At 37.3% G+C, this 20,323-nt stretch overlaps 1 protein-coding gene across 15 annotated transcripts in view; it reads right to left on the bottom strand.

Annotated features, from left to right (window-relative positions):
• The window catches only part of LOC101885873 (NLR family CARD domain-containing protein 3), a 36,564-nt gene that overhangs the window by 8,009 nt on the left and 8,232 nt on the right, over nucleotides 1–20,323 (bottom strand). For 4 of the 15 annotated variants that reach the window (XM_087249798.1, XM_087249804.1, XM_087249799.1 and 1 more), the window contains exons 7-12: nucleotides 18,614–18,809; nucleotides 16,747–18,526; nucleotides 15,277–15,450; nucleotides 14,856–15,029; nucleotides 3,994–4,040; nucleotides 706–2,588 (exon numbers count right to left, since the gene is read on the bottom strand). In XM_087249798.1, the coding sequence (XP_087105924.1) occupies nucleotides 2,065–2,588; nucleotides 3,994–4,040; nucleotides 14,856–15,029; nucleotides 15,277–15,450; nucleotides 16,747–18,526; nucleotides 18,614–18,809 (2,895 nt within the window). In that variant the 3' untranslated portion in view covers nucleotides 706–2,064. Of the gene's footprint in view, nucleotides 1–705; nucleotides 2,589–3,993; nucleotides 4,041–14,502; nucleotides 15,030–15,276; nucleotides 15,451–16,746; nucleotides 18,527–18,613; nucleotides 18,810–20,323 lie in introns of those variants that run through there. The other 11 variants (XR_015484000.1, XR_015484001.1, XM_087249800.1 and 8 more) reach the window with 6 other exon arrangements.

Here is a 20,323-nt window from a genome sequence, read left to right as displayed (position 1 = left end):
GTGGCTGTAGGTGGTCCTCCTCCCGTGGTCACCTGCTGTTTTTTATTAGCGGCGAGATTTGTTTTTCCCTGTCTTCTGACATCATTGTACCTTTTTCGGCATTGTACAGCCACTCTTATGATGCCAGAAGACGAGGACACAGTCGCTGCTATCTCTCCCCACGCCATTTTTACCTCAGGGAGCTTTGGTGGATTCCGAGTTGTTCCACAGATGATCTGCTCATGCGCTTTAAACTCACGCTCAAGCAGATCTGTTTCCTCGCCCGCCATGTAGTCTTAATAACGAATCTGCCATGCGCATAACTCGCTCTTAAAGGGAATGGATTATGAGACTCTGATTGGTTTAATGGAAGGTAATAAGCGCAACCCTTTTAGATCATACGCCATGGCGCAGAGCGTGTTTTCCCCTCCTTAAAATTTTAAAAGTGGATTCAGACACGCCCTAAATGCGTTTGTGCTTTGAGCTTTGCGCTTAGATCATTAAAATAGAAATGATCTATTAAATGATCAGATAAAAACTGTTTTGACATTTGAATTGTCACATGGATTGCGTCATCAAATTCAGAGCTCCTATTGATTCTTGGATTAACGCACATCCCAGCTTTTGTTACACTGCAGGTAAGTGATAGAAACAGTGGTGGGCAAACTTTTTAGACCCGAGGGCCACATCAAGTTTTGCAAACCAAGTGAAGGGCTACACGTCAAATTCTTCAAAAAAAAAAACTTTAATTTATAGAGGCAGTATGCATGGAATATGTAATTATCTGACAGAAACGTGTCACATTAACACAAAACTGATTTTTTAAAAATATTATAAGTCAAATTAATTTGCACTGCTATTTATATTTACTTATCAATCATCATAAAACAATAAAATAATCTCTTATAAAATATAATAATGTAATATTTTTGAGAGTGGAGAATAGAAAATATATTGTCTGATAGAAAAAATCTCAAATTAACACATTAAAAATAATTTTTAAAGTTTACTATTCAGTCAAATTTACAATAATCTCATTTGCACTGCTTTTAGAATATACAGATCAATCATCATAAAACTTGATGAAACCACAAATCTTTGTTAAAAGAACTTTTTAAAGTGAATGTTTGCATGGAAAATATATTTTATGACAAAAATTAACACATTTAACCAGCAATTGTTATATAATTTCAGTCAAATGTATAACAATCTCACTTGTAGCTTTTATAAATATGCTCATATCAATCATAAAACAATGAGATAAAACGGAAGAAGAATCTTAGTCTTTGTTATTCCAAGTCATGTTATTATGAGTGTGTTAATGTGAACAATGAGCCTGGTCCCCTCTCTTTGCAAGAGTGTCAATGTCTGGAGTCTGCAACGGTAAAAATATGAGGCGCAGCAGTTGGTTAAAACAAAGCGCAGGGCGTATAAGCAGTGCGCAAAACCTTCAGTAAACCATTTAAAAGAGGCGCCTCTTAACACATAATACGCGTTCGGTGTGATCAGCCCCCTAGGTTGTAGTCTTTAAAAACAGCAATAGTTTCTTGGCATATTAAAACTACCAATTTCTTTCCAATATAGGTGAAGAAGTACTTTGTTGTCGATTCTTCCTTAAACACACAACAATCAGAGTCAGTTTTTCTTATCCTGCCTCATTTTCATTCATTAACGGTCGAGTGCATCGTAATATCTGAGAGTGTGTTCTAATTCTACTGGTTGCACTAACTGTACTGCATCCAATACTGCCATCACATGGCATTTACTTGTAATTGCATCATTAATTTACTAATTCTGACCCAAACCGTTACTCAAAGCAGCATTTTAAAAACTCCCTTGCTGGCCGGATGAAAGTGTTCAGCGGGCCGTAGTTTGCCCACCTCTGATTTGAAATCTTCTAACCCTGCCAGAACTTCATTGGAGAAAAAATCTGATCATAACAGGCTGTCAGTGAACATATCAAACCCACAATCAAAGATCACAGATTTTAGCCTAGGATTTCAGGAATCTTTTATGATTTCCCAAAATTGTCTCAGATAACAAAATTGTTGCTGAAATCTCACAGTGTGAGCACAGCTTCAGTCTTCAGCACAGTTTCACTGATGATTCAGAGTAATCAACCCTAAACCCAGGATAGAGCGGCTCCGTGAATGTGGTCTGGACTGAGTGGATGAGGCTCATTGTTTCTGTATAGATGTTGTAGAAGCTCAGAGTTCCTGCACTGTGATCCACAAACACTCCTATTCTACTGCTGAGTCGCTCTACTGGGAGATCAGTGTGTGTGTTATTGTGTCTGAATGTGAAACTGGAGGAAGAGCAGCTCAAACTCCAGGACTGAGCATTAGATCCAAACACACACTCTTCACCTCCTCCCTTCCTCCTGATGCTCTTATATGACACTGATATACACACACTTCCACTCCAGTCAATCTCCCAGTAGCAGCATCCACACACACTCTCTCTGCACAACACCTGAGGCCAATAATCAAATCTGTCTGGATGATCAGGATACCACTGTTTCTCTCTCACACATTTCACCTCTGTGTTCTCCTCAGACAGAATGAGTTGAGTGTGTGCTGTGTTTGGAGCCAGTGTGAGAAAACAGGTATCTGAACACAAGAAGAGACACATACATATATTATAACACAACAACACTCACTACAGCACTGTGCGTGTGTGTGTGTGAGAGAGAGAGACAGTAGCTATGTTTCCATCCAAAAATGCAAATGAACTTCATGCGCAAAACTGGATTATTGTATAAAAGACATGCAAATAAAGCAGTGTTTCCATCCAACGAGTCAAAGCGAACAAAATCGTCACTTCCTGATTAACGGGCGCCAAATGTCAACGGTAAAAACTGAATTTGCTGCAGTAGGAGAAGCTCTGCTAATCTTTTCTTCATCTAATAAATGACTTGCGCCTCAGAAGGCAATCATGACACTCAGTGAACGCACGACAGCGTTTAAAGGTGTCAGATGTGGAGCACAGACGCTCTTGATTCTGGAGGTCATTAATAATATAATAACACTACTACTGAAACGGTAAGGCATTTAAGAATGACCAAAACAACATTTTAGATGTCCTACAGTGTGCTCAGCCTGCTGGTTTCTCTATTTACACACATTATTATCATCAAATGATCTCTTTTAACAAAATCACATGACCTTTTTTTTAATGCACATACTGAAAATCGTGCAGTTTAAGTCTTTCCATCATAGTTTATGTGCATCTTTTCTAACAGAATAAAAAGTTTTTCCTACTTAGTTATGCTAATATGTTTTTTATGTGCATTTTCTAAATTTATGCACATCGTAGCATTTCCATTAACTGTTTTTTATGCGTATCTCCAAAATGATGTTTTATAAACAAATTTTGGTAGGAGCAAGATCAGTCTTTGGAGAGGCTAATTCATCACAGACAATCATTTTATTATCTAATCAGCTCAAGATCAAACCCCTATAAATAATCAAACACGTCATACTTCTGTTTTCTTTTGACTTCAGCATCCCTCGTGTGGATGCTTCAATTTCTACCCCATTATTTCCTCTAAACTGCACGAAACTGGTGTCATTCGTTTGTGCTGGATTTGTGCCGTTAAAATAAACACTGTATTTATTTTTATTGTTTAGATATTGCCTAATCAAAACACTTCAGGAGCCGCGACGTCACTGCCAAATACACACTATTTGTCAAAAAAAATAATGCATGATATCTCTGACCCCAAACCAGCACTAACTTCCATTTTTTGCGGTACAAATCAGCACAAACAAAGCACAAATGAATGGCATAGTTTTAGGGTTAATTTGTTTTTATGGGGTCCCAACTTCACGGAGGTGTTAGAGTGTGTTCTATAGCTCAGAGCCCTCTCTCTGGACAGCATGCCAAACACGCATATTCTATTCAGTCAAATATCTGTGAGTGTGAACTCGTGAAATGCACATAAAAATAGGTGGATAGAAACATAGCTAGTCAGAAAAAGTCTGTGTGTGTGTGTGTGTGTGTGTATAGATGTACATTTGCGAGGTCCTGCTGTAATCCTCATCTCTCCTCCATGATCCAGACTGTAAACACACACAGATTGACACTCAGTTATTAAACAAACACTAAACACACTTTATTTTCAGCAGGTCTACAGTCAGAATTATTCTGGTCAAACATCACTCATTATGCAGATTCATTACAATAAGACCTTTACAGTGTCATGTGAATGCTGGATTCTGATTGGCTGATCTACAATAGATGATCAATAGAGCCAAATGTTAGGGTAACTTCCGGTTAGGGTGCACGCTGGCGCTGTTAGCTGCCGCTACCCACAGAGAATATTTTTAAAGAACTTTTTAAAGAACTTCTGTCTGGACTACACAGTTGACAGTACATCTACTGTATAACGCATAGCACTTTATGCTAAACCTCTGCACTTTCCACTGCACCAGTCTGCTTTATGGTCCTTATCGTGACTTTGTGACTGTCCTGTCACAGCAGCTGTCACTCAACTCAAACCCGGAGAAGAGACGAAACGACAATGAAAGCTCCTGACCTGCTTGTTTGGGTCATAACACTCTGGATCTTCCTCGCTGCTGTATATCGCCCTGCGGAGCTACTACTCCACTATTCAGGAACTTCTTCAACTCCGCTCCCACTTCTCCTAGACTCCGTCAACGCTGCGCTTTCATCCTGACATCGCGGTCTGACTGCGTCAGAGATATATTCACAGAGGATCACGACGGTCCTACAACATTGACGACTCATCCCAAATACGGTCTTTCTGGTCGTCCAACAGTCGCCAGGGATCAAGGTCAGTACGATCCATAGACCGTAGTGTACTCACATACCCAGCAAACTCCGCTTCCAACGAAGCATGCAAAAACAATCTATCTTTTGGACTACTCAACATTCGCTCGTTATCTAATAAAAGTCATCTGCTGCAAGACGTACTGTCTGACCATAAGTTTGATTTCCTCTGTCTTACTGAAACTTGGCAAAGACATGATGATTTATTCTATTATTTTAACCAAGCTGTTTTACCAGGATACAAATACATTTGTAAACCCCGCACTACTGGACGGGGAGGGGGCGTGGCGATACTCTATAAGGAGAAATGGAAGGTATCTCAAGTAACTGTGTCTGAATACCCCTCTTTTGAGTCAGCCATCATTAAAATAAATGGGGCAGTTCCAACTGTTCTTGCTACAATATACCGTCCTCCTAAAACCAATTCAAGCTTTTTAACTGAACTGAGTTTTTAACTGAGCTGTGCTCCTTGTCTCCTAATGTTATTATGCTGGGTGATATTAATATTCATATTGATGCTGGCAACAATATTAATACAATTGACTTTTTATCTTGCTTGGACAGCTTTGGAATGCAGCAATTTGCTAATTTCCCTACACACACTAAAGGCCATACCCTTGATCTCATCTGTTGCTCTGGAATTATCCCTAACAAATGTACTGTTTCTGATCTTCTTATATCTGACCATTTCTTAGTGTCTTTTTGTGCTCAGCTTGCAGTTTTTAAATTGCAGTCACCCCGGACAATCAAATTTAGAAACGTTAAGAACATTGATTTATTACATTTTTCAGATGTACTTAATAGTTTTGCATACAATGTGGACTCATCTTCTGCTGATGCTCTGGTGTCTATTTACAATAATGGATTATCTGAAATTTTGGACACTTTTGCACCTTTACAAACCCGGACTGTCTCTTTTTCTGTTTCTGCTCCTTGGTTTACTTCTGATCTGCATCAACTCAAAACTAAAGGTCGCAGGTTGGAACGGTTGTATAAGAAGTCTGGGTTAACTGTCCACAAAGAAATGTTTACAGAACATGCTCATCATTATAAGGAAGCATTACGTAAAGCAAAATCTGACTATTATGCTAACAGAATAGAATCTAGTCAGGGTAACTCTAGATTACTCTTCTCTGTAGTTAAAAAATCATTAAGTTTTCCTGACACATCACTTTCTTCTTCAACTGAGTTGTGTAACAGCTTCCTGTTTTTTTTTTAAACAAAAATTAAGGACATTCATCATCAATTACATACAAATAGTTCAGCCCCTGACTTCAGCCAAAATGTTTCTGAAATCATCACACATTTCTCTTTTGATACTTTTACCTTACCATCTACCGCTGAAATAGTTGGTCATGTACAGAAATCTAAAACTACCAACTGCCTGCTTGATCCACTTCCTACATGCTTAGTTAAGACCTGTCTTCCATCATTGTCCACACTGATTACTAACATTATTCACAAATCACTGGATCTGTCCCATCTTTACTTAAAACTGCTGTAATCACCCCAGTACTAAAAAAAACCTGGAGTTGATTCATACAATTTGGTCAACTATAGACCAATTTCCAATTTGCCATTTGTCTGAAAAATACTGGAAAAATGTGTTGCGTCTCAACTTCATAAATATCTCGCTAATAACAATTAGTTTGAGCTCTTCCAGTCTGGTTTTCGTCCCAACCACAGCACTGAGACTGCTCTTGTCAGGATCACTAATGATCTACTACTGGCAGCAGACTCTGGTTTACTGTCAATTCTTATTCTCCTGGACTTGAGTGCAGCCTTTGACACGGTTTCGCACAAGGTTTTTTGAATAGGCTTGCCTCACTAGGGATCTCTGGCACCCCTCTTTTATGGTTGAAGTCATATCTTGAAGATCGTACTCAGTTTGTTCAAATTAAAGATTTTAGGTCAAGATCGCAGATTGTCACTACTGGTGTCCCACAGGGTTCTGTACTGGGTCCACTCCTGTTTATCATATATCTACTGCGTCTTGGTCACATTTTCAGAAAATACAACATACAATTTCACTGTTATGCAGACGACACTCAACTCTACCTGTCCACCAAGCCTTCCTGTTTTTTCCTCCTCCTGCTTTGAGCAGATGTTTAGCTGAAATAAAAATCTGGCTTTCAGCTAACTTTTTTAAATTAAACAGCGACTAAACTGAAGCCCTTCTCATTGGCACTAAACGTGTTTTGGAAAAAAGCTGATAATTTCACTATGGACATTGATAACAGTACATTTTTTCCCTCCGTGCAGGTAAAGAGTTTGGGGGTCATCTTGGATAGCACACTCTCATTTGAAGGTCACATTAGTAAAATTACACGTACTGCATATTTCCACCTGCGTAATATCACTCGTCTCCTCCCTTCTCTCACAACTAAAAACACAGCCATTCTTATCCCCCCATTAGTTACTTCACGTCTAGACTACTGTAATGCACTTCTTTCTGGACTTCCTTCTAAACTTCTCCATAAACTCCAACTGGTTCAGAACCATGCAGCTCGTGTTATCTCTAGGACCCCATCTCACGAGCACGTCACACCACTCCTTTATCAGCTTCATTGGCTTCCAGTAAAGTATCGAATTGATTTTAAAATATTACTTCTAACTTTCAAGGCACTTCATAATCTCGCTCCTCAATATCTCACTGAACTTCTCCATATCTACACCCATTCTCGTACCCTTAGATCAGCCAACAACTTCACCCTGGTACCACCTCGCACTCGATTGAGCAAAATGGGAGACAGATCTTTTAGCTCTATGGCTCCTTGGCTATGGAACTCACTTCCACTAGATCTTAGGAGCAGTGATAGTCTTCACAATTTTAAATCACGTCTAAAGACCCATCTTTTTAAGCAGGCTTTTACTTAACACTTTTTTAATCATGTTTTTATCATGTTCTTTTATGTTAGCTATTGTGTTTTAACTTGTTTGGTCAATGATTGTTTTTAGTAATGTTTAATTTGTTTAGCATGTCTGCTGATGCTTATTGTAAGGCAACCTTGGGTGTCTAGAAAGGCGCCATTTACAAATAAAATGAATTATTATTATTATTATATCGATGCATTAATAAATCAACAATAGTGTGTTTGCAGCTGTAAAATCAGCTTCTAAATGAGACACAGAACTTTAAGATCAGATGTGGAAATAGAAAACAGCATAGACTCAAACTATAAGAGCTATTTTATCATCTATGATCATTCAGCATGTACAAATTCTTTGAGCTGTCAAATTCTTTGAGCTGTTCTTGTCATGAATGATCCGCCTCACAAGCACAGCTATAAACGCCAGAGAAACATTGATGTGAAAGAGTAAATGATCAGATAAAGTAAATAAATAAATAAAGCATCAGCACAATGGTGAGGTCCAATCAAACATGTTCAATAAAGATATAAAGCTCTGTTAATGTTTAAAGATGTTTAGTAGATAAAGGAGAGAAATCAAGTCAAAGTGTCATCAGTGAAGCTCCTAATGCTGTTTGTGGAGGTGTTTAATCCTCCTCTTTCTTCATTCATTTGTCTGTAGTTTTGTGTCTTGTTCTTTCCTTCACCGATTGTTCTTGTTAACAGCAGGTGTTCATTAGTGTCTCAATTCACTCAAGTGTGCTCATTTACTCTGTCTAGTGGACTATACTGATCAACTAATTTAGGGACTAGTGTATGAGGGTTTATAGTGAGATTTCTAGTGTCGACTCAGAACACTGCTCACTTTCTCAAAGACAAAGTTTGGATCTATCACAGTTATTTTCTCATTTCTACATCAATTTAATTTAACAGGTTTCACTGTAGATTGTACAGAATTTTACTGTTAAAATAATTTCTATCGTGTAATTAATTCTGATTCATATTTTATGTATTCATATTTTATTTATTTCTATGTTCATTAACCAGCAAAACAAAATTAAAAATATTCGTCATTTTCATTATGCTCCAAAACCTCACACACACAGACTGTTGACTAGGGTTGGGTGTCTGTATAATTTTAATAATTCCTGTACCAATTTGATTCCGCTCATCGATAATAATCGATAAAAATGTATAATAAATAAATAAATAAATAAAAAGTAATTTAGGCCCTGCTCATGCAGGATTCTGGTACATTTTTATCGATCTGATCACAAAGTGGAAAAAGGAGACACATTAGGCTATTGATGCAACTTTTATAATTTACTACAACATGTTTGATTAAAAGTTCCAGATCAATTAACCACACTTTATGAATAGGCTAGCCTACTTTGTGCATTAAAAAATGAAATTATAAATAACTTTTTACCTCTACCTCTGATCTATTAGACCTATATTTGCACTTTATCGGTTTTACAATTTAAGGGCCCTATCATACACCCGGTGCAATAAGGCACATTGTTGACATGTATGGCACAATTTGTTGCTATTTTCAGACCAGTGTTGTATCTTTTTATTATTTTTGTCTCTTTTTATTTTCATCAAATAATTATTTGTAAAGTTCATGTAAGGGTCATATATTAACTGAACTTCTACTGTTGTGTGTGGGATGCTGTGTATACTAATTAGCATTTTTGCAGAAGTAGATAAATGCTGGTGCAAAATTATATTCAGCTCTGCAGAACTTTCTGTCTATAGAAAGGTGTTAAAACTGAACACAGAGCACACAAAGTCTTATGCTTTTATTGTTGTGCAGAGAATTCATAGAAAAAGAGGACTGAACAATGACCCTGGTAAAAAAAAAAAAAAAAAAAAAAAGTGCACTAAAAAGCACTTTAAGTATATTTAGTACACTTTTCAGTAATGTACTAAAAGTGTTCTATTTTCACACACTAATTTTGTACTTAATGTACTAAAAGATAGTATTAAGTATATGTTAAGATAAACTTAATACCATCTAAGTGTACTCAACTGTGCTATTGAGACACTCTGAAATTGAACTAAAATGTACTTTTAACATACTATATCTGTATTTAAATATATATATATATATATATATATATACATATATATATATATATATATATATATATATATATATATATATATATATATATATATATATATATATATATTTAGTTACAACTAGAAATACACTTGAATCCTACTTTTAAACATTTAAATACATTTATGACTAATTTAAAGTATAATAGTAATATATTAAAAGAAAATACAAATTGTAAAAAAAAAAAAAAACCAAAGTGTGCTAAATACTGTATTAAAAGTATTTTGGGAAAATGTACTTCTACTATGATACATTACAAATAGATTTTTTATAAAGTCAATTTAATGTATTGTAAATTTAAAATTACCACACTCAAAATCAATTTAAGTGTTAGTGATAATAGTGCATTCACATTAAGTGTACTTAAGTACATTTTTTTGGGAAAATGTACTTCTACTACAATACATTACTTATAGATTTTTAATATATTAACTTATTTTAAACTTAGGATTAGTATGTAAACAGTGTACTAAAAATCAACTAATGTTAAAAGCATTTAAAGCACACTTTTGAAAAACACACTTTATTGTAGTACGCTAAAAATTTATTTAAGTATTACTGGTATTTAGAATACTTTAGTCAAGTGAACTAAAGACCTACTGAAGTATAAACACACTTTTAATTAGTATATTTAGTGTAAAACCATCAAACTTTTATTTAACACAAAAATAACAATGTACTAAAAATGTATTTGCGGGTATTTAAGTGTATTTTAATTGCATTTAATTATTATTATTTTATTTTTTTCACCTGGGTACTGACAAATGCAAATTTCATTAAACTCCACCTGTTAATATCAGCTGCCTTTATAAGTTGAAGTCAGGAAATGAAAACGCTTGTGCACCTCCTTATTGTATCTTTTGCATTGCATAGAGGATAACAGAATTCTGTGAATCAAATTATTCATTTGTATCCAATTAATTGTTACGATTTTTGACACTGAAGAAAAGGAAGGAATTGATGTAAATTCCAACACCAGCCTAACCCTAATTTTTATGTTTTGTACAATGTTGTTAAAATAGCAAATCCATTTGCGCCACTTTGTGGACTCGTAGGTGTGCTGGTCGATAAAGGAGGTGTGTTAAGGTGCATTGTTGGCGCATTGCTATTTTAAGAAACTGAAATAGACTGCACCATTGACCAAGTAAAAGCTTGTTTAAAGTCCAGCGCAGAACGTGTTAGTTATGCACCTATGCGGTTAGTTATGCGCCTATGCCTAAAACTTACATATTGCTTAATACGAAAAAATATGAAAAAAATGTAAGGATTAAAATTTTACAAAAAAAGATTATTTTCTACATAAATATAAAAACCACTGCCTCCATCTCAGGGCTTTTTTCAGTTTATTAATGACAGTTTGCTTTTGTAAAATGTTATTACTATTAGCAGTATTGTTCAGTTTATGCATACTGTGGAAATATAAATTTCTATCATCTAATTCCAAATGAACAATAATCTACGTATAACTAAAAAGTTATATTCTCTGGTTTTAATCATATCATTTCATTAACATCTCAGCTAGGAGGGACATTAACCTTTTGTCTTTCTGACAACAGGTTAAACCAAAGTAATGCAAATTGTCAGTTTCACAGCATGGTTGTGTCTATTGTTTTCTCTTTTCGATCAACTGGTCAGGCGGTTTCTGTCTCCAGAACATGATGAGACCAGGCCTGAAAAAGCAGTTTACCCTGCCGACCACAACTCTTAATTTGCATGCTTTGTTTAGCCATAACCCCTCCTCCTAAGAACACAATATAGCCATGAAATCTTTGTCTTAATTCAGACTTGTGAGAGACTTGTGAAAGAACTTGCAGACTGCGGACCTCTAGTAGGCTCTTACAGACACATGGACATCTTAAAGATGCTGTATGACTGCAGATTATCTCAGACTATTCTTATTATGACTCAGAATATCAGACTTACTGTGGCACTGGGAACAAGACAGACAAGGTAGACAAACGACGCGATGACAAACTGTGGTGAAATAGTTGTATAAATAGTCCAGATAATCAACGGCAACACAAAACAGATGTGATGACAGGTCAGTCAGTGTAGGTGTTCCGGTGTGTGCGCGGGGCATGTATGAATATGTAGTTCTTTTCCTGGGACGCTGTAGCGCCTACAGCAGGCGTGTCCAAACTACGGCCCGCGGGCCATCTGCGGCCCGCAATCAGTTTTGTGGCGGCCCGCGGGGCTTTTTATAAGTAATAATAGAATCTGGCCCGCTATACAAAAATTAACGTAATTCCATAAATAACCACCGGGTGTCGCTATGACATGTCTTCAATTAGGCAGCAGTTTCTGTTTTGAAGTAAAATGAGCCGAACAAACTGAAAGAAACATAATTCATAATCACGTTTTGGCGAGCCATGGCACAACCAAGAAAAAGGAAAATCAACAGTGAGAGCAGGAAATTTCAGTCACGTTGGGGCAAAGAATATTTCTTTACAGAGGTCAGTGGGAAATGTATCTGTGTAATTTGTCAGGAATCAGTTGCATTAATGAAGGAATATACGTTAATATTAAAAGACATTATGAAACAAAACATCACTTTTACACTGATGCCGTAGGAGATCAAAAACTAAAACAATTAGCAGCTGCCCTATCAGCTCAACAACAGCAGTTTTTGTGCTAGTAAAGTGCAAGAAAGAATTCACTGAAGGAGAATTTATATAGGAGTGTCTGATGAGTGTTGCAACTGTAATTTGCCTAGAGAAGATTCCAGATTTTAAAAACATACGTTAAGTTTTTTTAGAAAGACAGATGGAAGACAAATTAAAATAAATCCACAATACACACACACACACACACACACATTATATATATATATATATATATATATATATATATATATATATATATATATATATATATATATATATATATATATATGCCTGTTTGTGTGATGTATGTAAAATTTGGCCCGGGACAAAGGTTTTTTTTTTTCCATCTGGCCCTCGGCCCAAAAAGTTTGGACACCCCTGGCCTACAGAGTCCTAGTGCACTACACCGCCATCAGTTGGTCACAGAAGGATGTGACAATTATTATTGTTCATTTATTTGTTTGCTGGAAATTAGAGCTGAATTTAGAAATAGTTTTGAAACAAACCTTTGCCCTTAACATGAAATTAATTTTGTTTAGGCTAATGGATTTCTTCAGTGGAGTGCGTACAACACCATTTTCTTATCAACGAAAGGAGAAAAGTAGAGAGTAAAAGTAAAATAAAGAGAAAGTAAAAAGGCTGAATGGAGGAAGCTTGTTCTTTTTCCTCGCACTGCAGATGGCCAGTTTAACCGTTTTCTCGCTAGGGACGTTTTTCCACTAACAAAGTCTGCAGTGTAAATAGCAAATGACGCAACTGACTTTTAAAAGGAATGGGAGATAAGTCTCTGATTGGTTTAATGCATGTTATGCTTAAAACAAACCCATAACTTATTAAGAGAATAACAACAACACTGTTATTATCAAATAACACTGTTATTTGTACACTGTTAATAACACTCAACACTGTGATTAGCAAAAGTGGATTTGGACATGCCCTTAATGCTTTTGCACCATGCGCTCTAGACTTTGCACCTAGATCGTTAAAATACAGCCCTTAATAAGTACAGTGGGGGAAATAATTATTGAACACATCATGTGTTTTTTCCAGGGAATAATTTTTCTCAAGGGGCTGTTGACAAAATTTCACCAGATTTTGGTAAAACCTTAAACATTCATGCATTAATTTTCTTTTCGGCTTAGTCCCTTTATTAATCTGGAGTCACCACAGTGGAATGAACTGCCAACTTATCCAGCATGTTTTACGCAGTGTATGCCCTTCCAGCTGCAACCCATCACTGTAAAACAACCATACACACACTCATACAATACGGTCATTTTTTTGCTTACTCAATTTACCTATACCACATGTCTTTGGACTTGTGGAGGAAACCGGAGCACCCGGTGGAAACCCATGTGTACACGGGGAGAACATGCAAATGCTGCACAGAAATGCCAACTGAGCCAGCCAAGGCTTGAACCAGTGACTTTCTTGCTGTGAGGCAAACGTGCTACCCACTGTGCCACCCAAACCTTACACATTACAAACATAAAATGAAAGCAAAACAAATAAAACTGAAAAAATTAAAAAGTTGTGTGTCTTAACAATGAAATGACAAAGGAGAATGTGCTGGACTACAGTAATGTCTTTAATACTTTAGATAAAAGGCTTTTATTGGAGCTGCAGCTTAAAGACGCCTCTTATATGGAGAATGAAGTCACATGCATTGCTCAGGTGTGAGTTTTTCACAGTGTTTAACAGTGTCAAAATCTTAATGGTACTGTAGGTCTTTTCTATCAAATCTGATCTTTAATTTGAATTTCATATAGGATTCAAGCCATTTTCTATGTGTGAAACCATTTGTTTAGATTAACCTTAAGACCTAAACAAAAGCTAGGACTGAGCTGCTAAGCTACAACTACAATACAAAACACTTGTTGTTACAGCGTGATGCACAATGAATGTAACACAGTGCGTTCTTTTAATCTGATGTTTGTGAAACGAGCGCAGATACTGCTCATGTTGATAGAGACACCCTGCAGCAACATTCATTTATTACAGTGATCACACTTAGCTTTGCCATCATTCTTCAGCACATGCAGCCTTTGAGCACATGTTGCAGTCCATCTCTAAACTATGTTCAGATTATTAAAGCTGCTCATCAAGTTGGAAGTTCCTGGCAAATTACCAAGTGAAAAAATAAAAGGCATCGGAATTTATAGGGGAATCAAAATGTTAATTTTATTACAATATCTGAACATTATTTTACGAGTCTGATTCCAGAATCTGAATCGATTGTCAACACCCAAACCTATTCCTGACCTGATATTGTAGGATTCTTCAGTAAAAATTTATGAAGAAGTTTCTCTGCTCAGCTCAAATGCTGAAACTGTGCAGTGTGTCCCAATTAATATCACAACTGACCAAATACAATCCAACACTTTACAGATTAAGATTAATTTCATACTGAATTACTTTCTCTTTATTGACATGATTGTAATAGTCTACAAGCAGTATCTTCTTAAAGCTACTAAGTGTAAAACACAAGGGCGGTAATGCTCCACATACTTGAGTTTGTCCAGTGTGTAGTTTGGATCCTCCAGTTGTTCAGAGAGCAGCTTGACTCCTGAATCTCCTGGATGATTGTAGCTCAGATCCAGCTCTCTCAGGTGTGAGGGGTTTAAAGTCAGAGCTGAAGACAGAAAACCACAGCCTTCCTCTGTCACCATACAGCCAGACAATCTACAAACACAGCAATAGTCCACATCACACAGTTGGACAATCACACATCTCTTTGTGTTGTGAAGATGCCGATTGCTGTTTCTGCTGATGTGACCCGCAGTGATGAACACACACACATCCTGATTAGCTCTCCTTATTGCCTTATTGATCAAGCTCTGACACATTCACACACTCAACAGACTATTACTCAAAAGCCTTAATATGAAACTGTCTGACTGTAGTTATTGTTGAGTGGAGAATCATTTACCTCAGTGTCTCCAGTTTACAGTGTTGACTCTTCAGTCCATCAGAAAGAAGCTTCACTCCTGAATCCTGCAGGTCATTGTTACTCAGGTCCAGCTCTCTCAGCACACACTTTGAGGATTGTAGAGTTGAAGACAAACTCTTACAGCACTGAACAGTGAGATTACACCACTGTAGCCTGTGTAGAGGAAAAAAACAATATGTATGTGTTAATCTGGTGTGTTTAATAGTTTAGGGCACATATGACTGTAGTGACTGCTATAACTTCACTAATTAATAAGTACAACTAATGATTTGAGCTTTGAATAGAATTCATGTCTATAAAACACAGTTAAATGGCTTCCTTTAGATGTTTAACTCTTTATTAAATGCCTAAAATTTCAAAACAGTAAAATAATTAATAGTAATAACAGTAATACATTTTAAAAATAATTTATTATTATTTTAATGAACACACTTATAAGTATAATTTTCTGTAGCATCTTTAAAAAGTTGCATCTCAAAACACTTTACAAAATAATATGAAACAGATGCATATGTAACAGAAATATAGAAAATAAATAAATATATTCTTCACTGTTTATAAAAATTTCTTCATACCAGTGATAAGTACTGCCTTCTCTGTAATCTTGCCTACAGCTCCTCAGGGCCATGTCTACAGTTTCAGTTCTCTCTAATACAATGGTTTCAATGCTCTATAATACATCAGATTCAGCAATCTCAGGCACAGCAGTTTCCATACTCTAAAATCCTGTGGATTCAACACCTGTCATGGCTGCTAACCCCGAGTACCTCCCCAAACTGTTTACCTGCACAGAGTCACTTTACAAGATGGCTGCCATGCCCCCAGCTGGTATGGTGCTGTGATCTATCTGTTGTGGATCTTAAGTCACAATCCTATATACTTTTTAGATGCTAATTGCAGTGTTTGCACTAGGTTTTACAGTTTGGGGGTGGGGGGATTGGGTTGTGGCAACTGTTCAGACTGACACTGACACAAGGAGTCATTATGGTGTTCATTTGTTTCGTTTAATGACAGCTGTATATAGCTAAACAATTATTTGAACTGTACAAGCATTAAGCTAAAAATGTATTTTTATCAACAAAGTGTGCAGCGTTTGTCACTGCGGTGTATTTTTCTGGGCCTCTGGGAGATAGATATTGATATTAATATACTTAAAGTATACTTTTATACTTGGCCTATACTTCTTTTTCCTAGAGGTGTATTTGCTGACTTAGATCAGTCTTGTACAGCAAGAGTATTGTCCCTCTGACAGTTAAGTTAAACAACCCTTAAACAACCACTGCCAATAAATTAATCTGAATATTATTAAAAACCTGTAAAACTAAAATATTAAATAATAAACAATTATTCACAGTATTTTGAAGTGCTGACAATATCAATATTGTGCATGTTCATTAAAATGAAATATTGTATTATTTAATATCAGCAGAAAGAAGGACTTTGACTTACAGAGCTCTTCTGGAGGCTTTGACGACTGCTGATAGTTTGATGAGACACTCATCTGATTTTTTGAATTTCTGCAGCTCAAACTCCTCCAGCTCCTCCTCTGAGGTTAACAACACAAAGACCAGAGCAGACCACTGGGCAGGTGAAAGACGAGCAGATGACAGACTTCCACTACTGAGGTGAGACTGAATCTCTTTCAGCAGAGTTTGATCGTTCAGTTCATTCAGACAGTAGAACAGATTGATGGATCTCTCTGGAGACAGATTATCTCCAAGTTTCTGCTTGATGTAGGCAATTATTTCCTCTTTGCTCTGGTCTCTGTCATCCTGCTGTGACAACAGGCCACGTAAGAGTTGTTGATTAGGCGAGAGTGACAGACCGAGAAGGAAGCGAAGGTAAAGGTCCAGATGTCCATTCTCACTTTCCAGAGCCTTGTCCACTGCAGTCTTCAGGAAATCAATCATGGACTTATCTCTGCTTTTCTGTATAAAAAACCATCCATGCTTCTTGTCGCTGTCTAGAATCAGATGTTGATAAAGGGCTGCAATGAACTCTTGAATGCTCAAGTGAAGAAAGCAGTACATGGTACCAAGAATGATTCCCGTCTCCTCCTTAAAGATCTGGGTACACATGCCTGAGTACACTGATGCCTTATAGACGTCAATGCCACAGGCTTTCAGATCACTCTCATAGAAGATCACATTGTTTCTTTCCAGCTGCTGGAAGGCCAGTTTCCCCAGTGAAAGGATGAGCTTTGGATCCCAGGAGACATCTGCTGTGTTTTCTCCATCATACTTTCTTTTGCTCTGCTGGATCTGAAAGCGGAGAAAGTGTGTGTACATCTGTGTCAGAGTCTTGGGAGATTCCTGCAGTGTTTCAGCATGAGCCCTGTGTTTCAGTTTCAGTATGTTCTGGAGAACAGTGGCTGAAATCCAGCAGAAGACTGGGATGTGGCACATAATAAAGAGACTCTTTGACTGTTTAATGTGATCAATGATTTCTCTGGCCTGATTCTGATCAGTGAGTCTCTTCCTGAAGTACTCCTCCTTTTGGGCATCATTGAATCCTCGTATCTCTGTCAGCCGGTCGATACAGTCAGCAGGAATCTTACTGGCAGCTGCTGGTCTGCTGGTGATCCAGATGAGAGCAGAAGGAAGCAGATTTCCCTTGATGAGGTTCGTCAGGAGAACATCCAGAGAGACTGCTGAAGATACATCACGACACGTCTCATTACCAGCAAAGTTCAGAGGAAGACGACATTCATCCAATCCATCAAGGATGAACAGGACTTTGAATCGTGTGCTTCTTGTAAGGTTCAGTCCTTTAGTCTCTGGGAAAAACTGAGTTATAAGGTCTTTTAAACTTTGTCTTTCTTTCTCCTTTAAGTTCATCTCTCTGAATGGAAGAGGAAATATGAAGCTGATGTCTTGATTTTCTTTCCCTTCAGCCCAATCCAGAACAAACTTTTGCACAGAGACTGATTTCCCGATGCCAGCAACTCCGTTTGTCAGGATAGTTTTAATCTGCTCGTCTTGTTCAGCTGCTTCAAACAAATGTTTGCATTCAACCTGTATCTCTAGTGACTGATGATGTCTGGAAGCAGCTTCAATCTGTCTGATCTCATGTTCAGTGTTGACCTGTTCACTCGCACCCTGAGTGATGTAGAGATCTGTGTAAATTTTATTCAGAAGTGTGGAGTCTCCTTGCTGAGCAATTCCTTCAAACACACTTTGATATTTCTTCTTCAGGCTACATTTAAGCTGATTAATGAAGAACAGCTCATCTAAACACAGGAGCAGATAGTTTTAGTGTTGACTTTTTCAGCTATATTAGTACGTGACAGTCTGACAGATGGCCATGAGTCTCTTACCCATGAGAGTATCAGCAGCTTCATCTTGCTTTATCTCTCTCAGGAAGAAGAGTGTGAGATCAAGAGCTGCTTCTGTGATTCTGCTTCTGTTCTCATTATAGCCCTTTACAAAGTATTGTTTGTTTTCTGCTTGTAAAATTTTCTTAAACTTTTTCAGTTCATTCTTCAGGAATCTGATTATTTTGCTTTCAAGATTCTATGATTGAAGAAACGGAAAAAAGACAAAAAAAAAAACACTAACCAAAACATGCATTCGCATACAGTTGTTCATCCACAAACTACTCAATAATTAAAAACACATTTTATACTAAGATGCTTGTGTAAGAGTTGAGATATTGCAAATATTGTTGATGTCTTTGACAATTCAAACATGAGCTGAAAACAGAGACAATTGACTCCACAACCCAGCAGGTGGGAATGCGGGAAAAACTGCTGCATTTGCATCTGAGTCTGCTGAAACTCGACTTCAACCACCCCAACTCACACATATGGTCATTTCAATGTTTGAATGTTCTAAATTAACCAAAGTGACTTTATTTATCATGTTTGATGTCATTTGAAATGTCTCAGTGCGACTGGTACAATGGTCTCATTCTCTCAGAAATAGACATAATCAAAACAATAAATATATAACTTCAGGCATCTTTTGAACCACTGTGAAGGGTGTGACTTTTCCACAGGCAGCGCTAAATGCAAATTCCTTTTGTTATGCACAAACCCCTTTCCTTGAGGGAATTCTTGGATTACTTAAAGGGCCATGAAACCCCCTCGTTTCAGCAGGGTGTTTTCACACCTCTACTTTGGAAAAAGCCAGAAAAGTGGGCGTGTCCAGCTTTGTTTAGGGGGGAGTGTCGGAGGAAGAAAAGTGGGATGGTGTGGGAGTGTCTATTTGGGCGCGCGCGAGTTTCAGAGTCAAAATTCACACACACAGTAGAAAGTGATGGTGTTTAACCTACATGGACATCTGTAGTTGAATTATTTGCCAAATTATTAAATGTTGGACTTTAACTGCAGTTTGGCTCTTTCATTCAGGGAATTCATTCATGCCCCTCGCGACAAACGAGATATTTGATTCGAGGAACTGCTCTAAGCGTGTATTTTTCATGCAATGTTTGATACCGCACGGCGAATGAGAAAATAAAAACCTCTGCATTTCCCGGAAACTTAGACGCACACGGCAGGAAGCGTCAGAAAGCCGCATGTGTTATTCCGGTCACCAAATGTGGTGAAAACCCTACACGAGGTTAAAGTTTGGTTGTGGTGCTAACATGTTTACACTCGGTGCAATGGTTAACTTAGTTCGATACGAACAAACTGAATAAACAAAGAGCACTGCTCACTCACTTACCAAATCTGTAGAGACAGGACAATCACCAGCAACTAGAGCCGCGTCTTTATGAAGAGAATACTACAAGCGAATCCGGATCTCAGCGTTTGCAGATGAGAACAGCTCTCAGGTAAACAATAATCCTCCTTAGACACGCAAGTTATTGTTGTCGAACTGTTACACTGTTAATCCACACGTGACTCTGAGCTCTCACAGAGAGAAAATGAAAACAAAACTTAACTGCAGCAAACTATAAAAGCAACACTTTACGCTTGTTTTGCCAACACAACTTGGTGTGAGTGTCGTCTAAACACTGTGACAGTAATGAATATTAATGAAGTTGCACAATAGAGCGCGCTGATTGGTTTGAACCAAGCCTTACT

Source organism: Danio rerio, chromosome 4 (genome assembly GCF_052040795.2).
Source record: "Danio rerio strain M-AB ecotype USA chromosome 4, GRCz13ab, whole genome shotgun sequence".
Classification (NCBI taxonomy): domain Eukaryota; kingdom Metazoa; phylum Chordata; class Actinopteri; order Cypriniformes; family Danionidae; genus Danio; species Danio rerio.
This window is presented reverse-complemented; position numbering and strand designations above follow the sequence as displayed.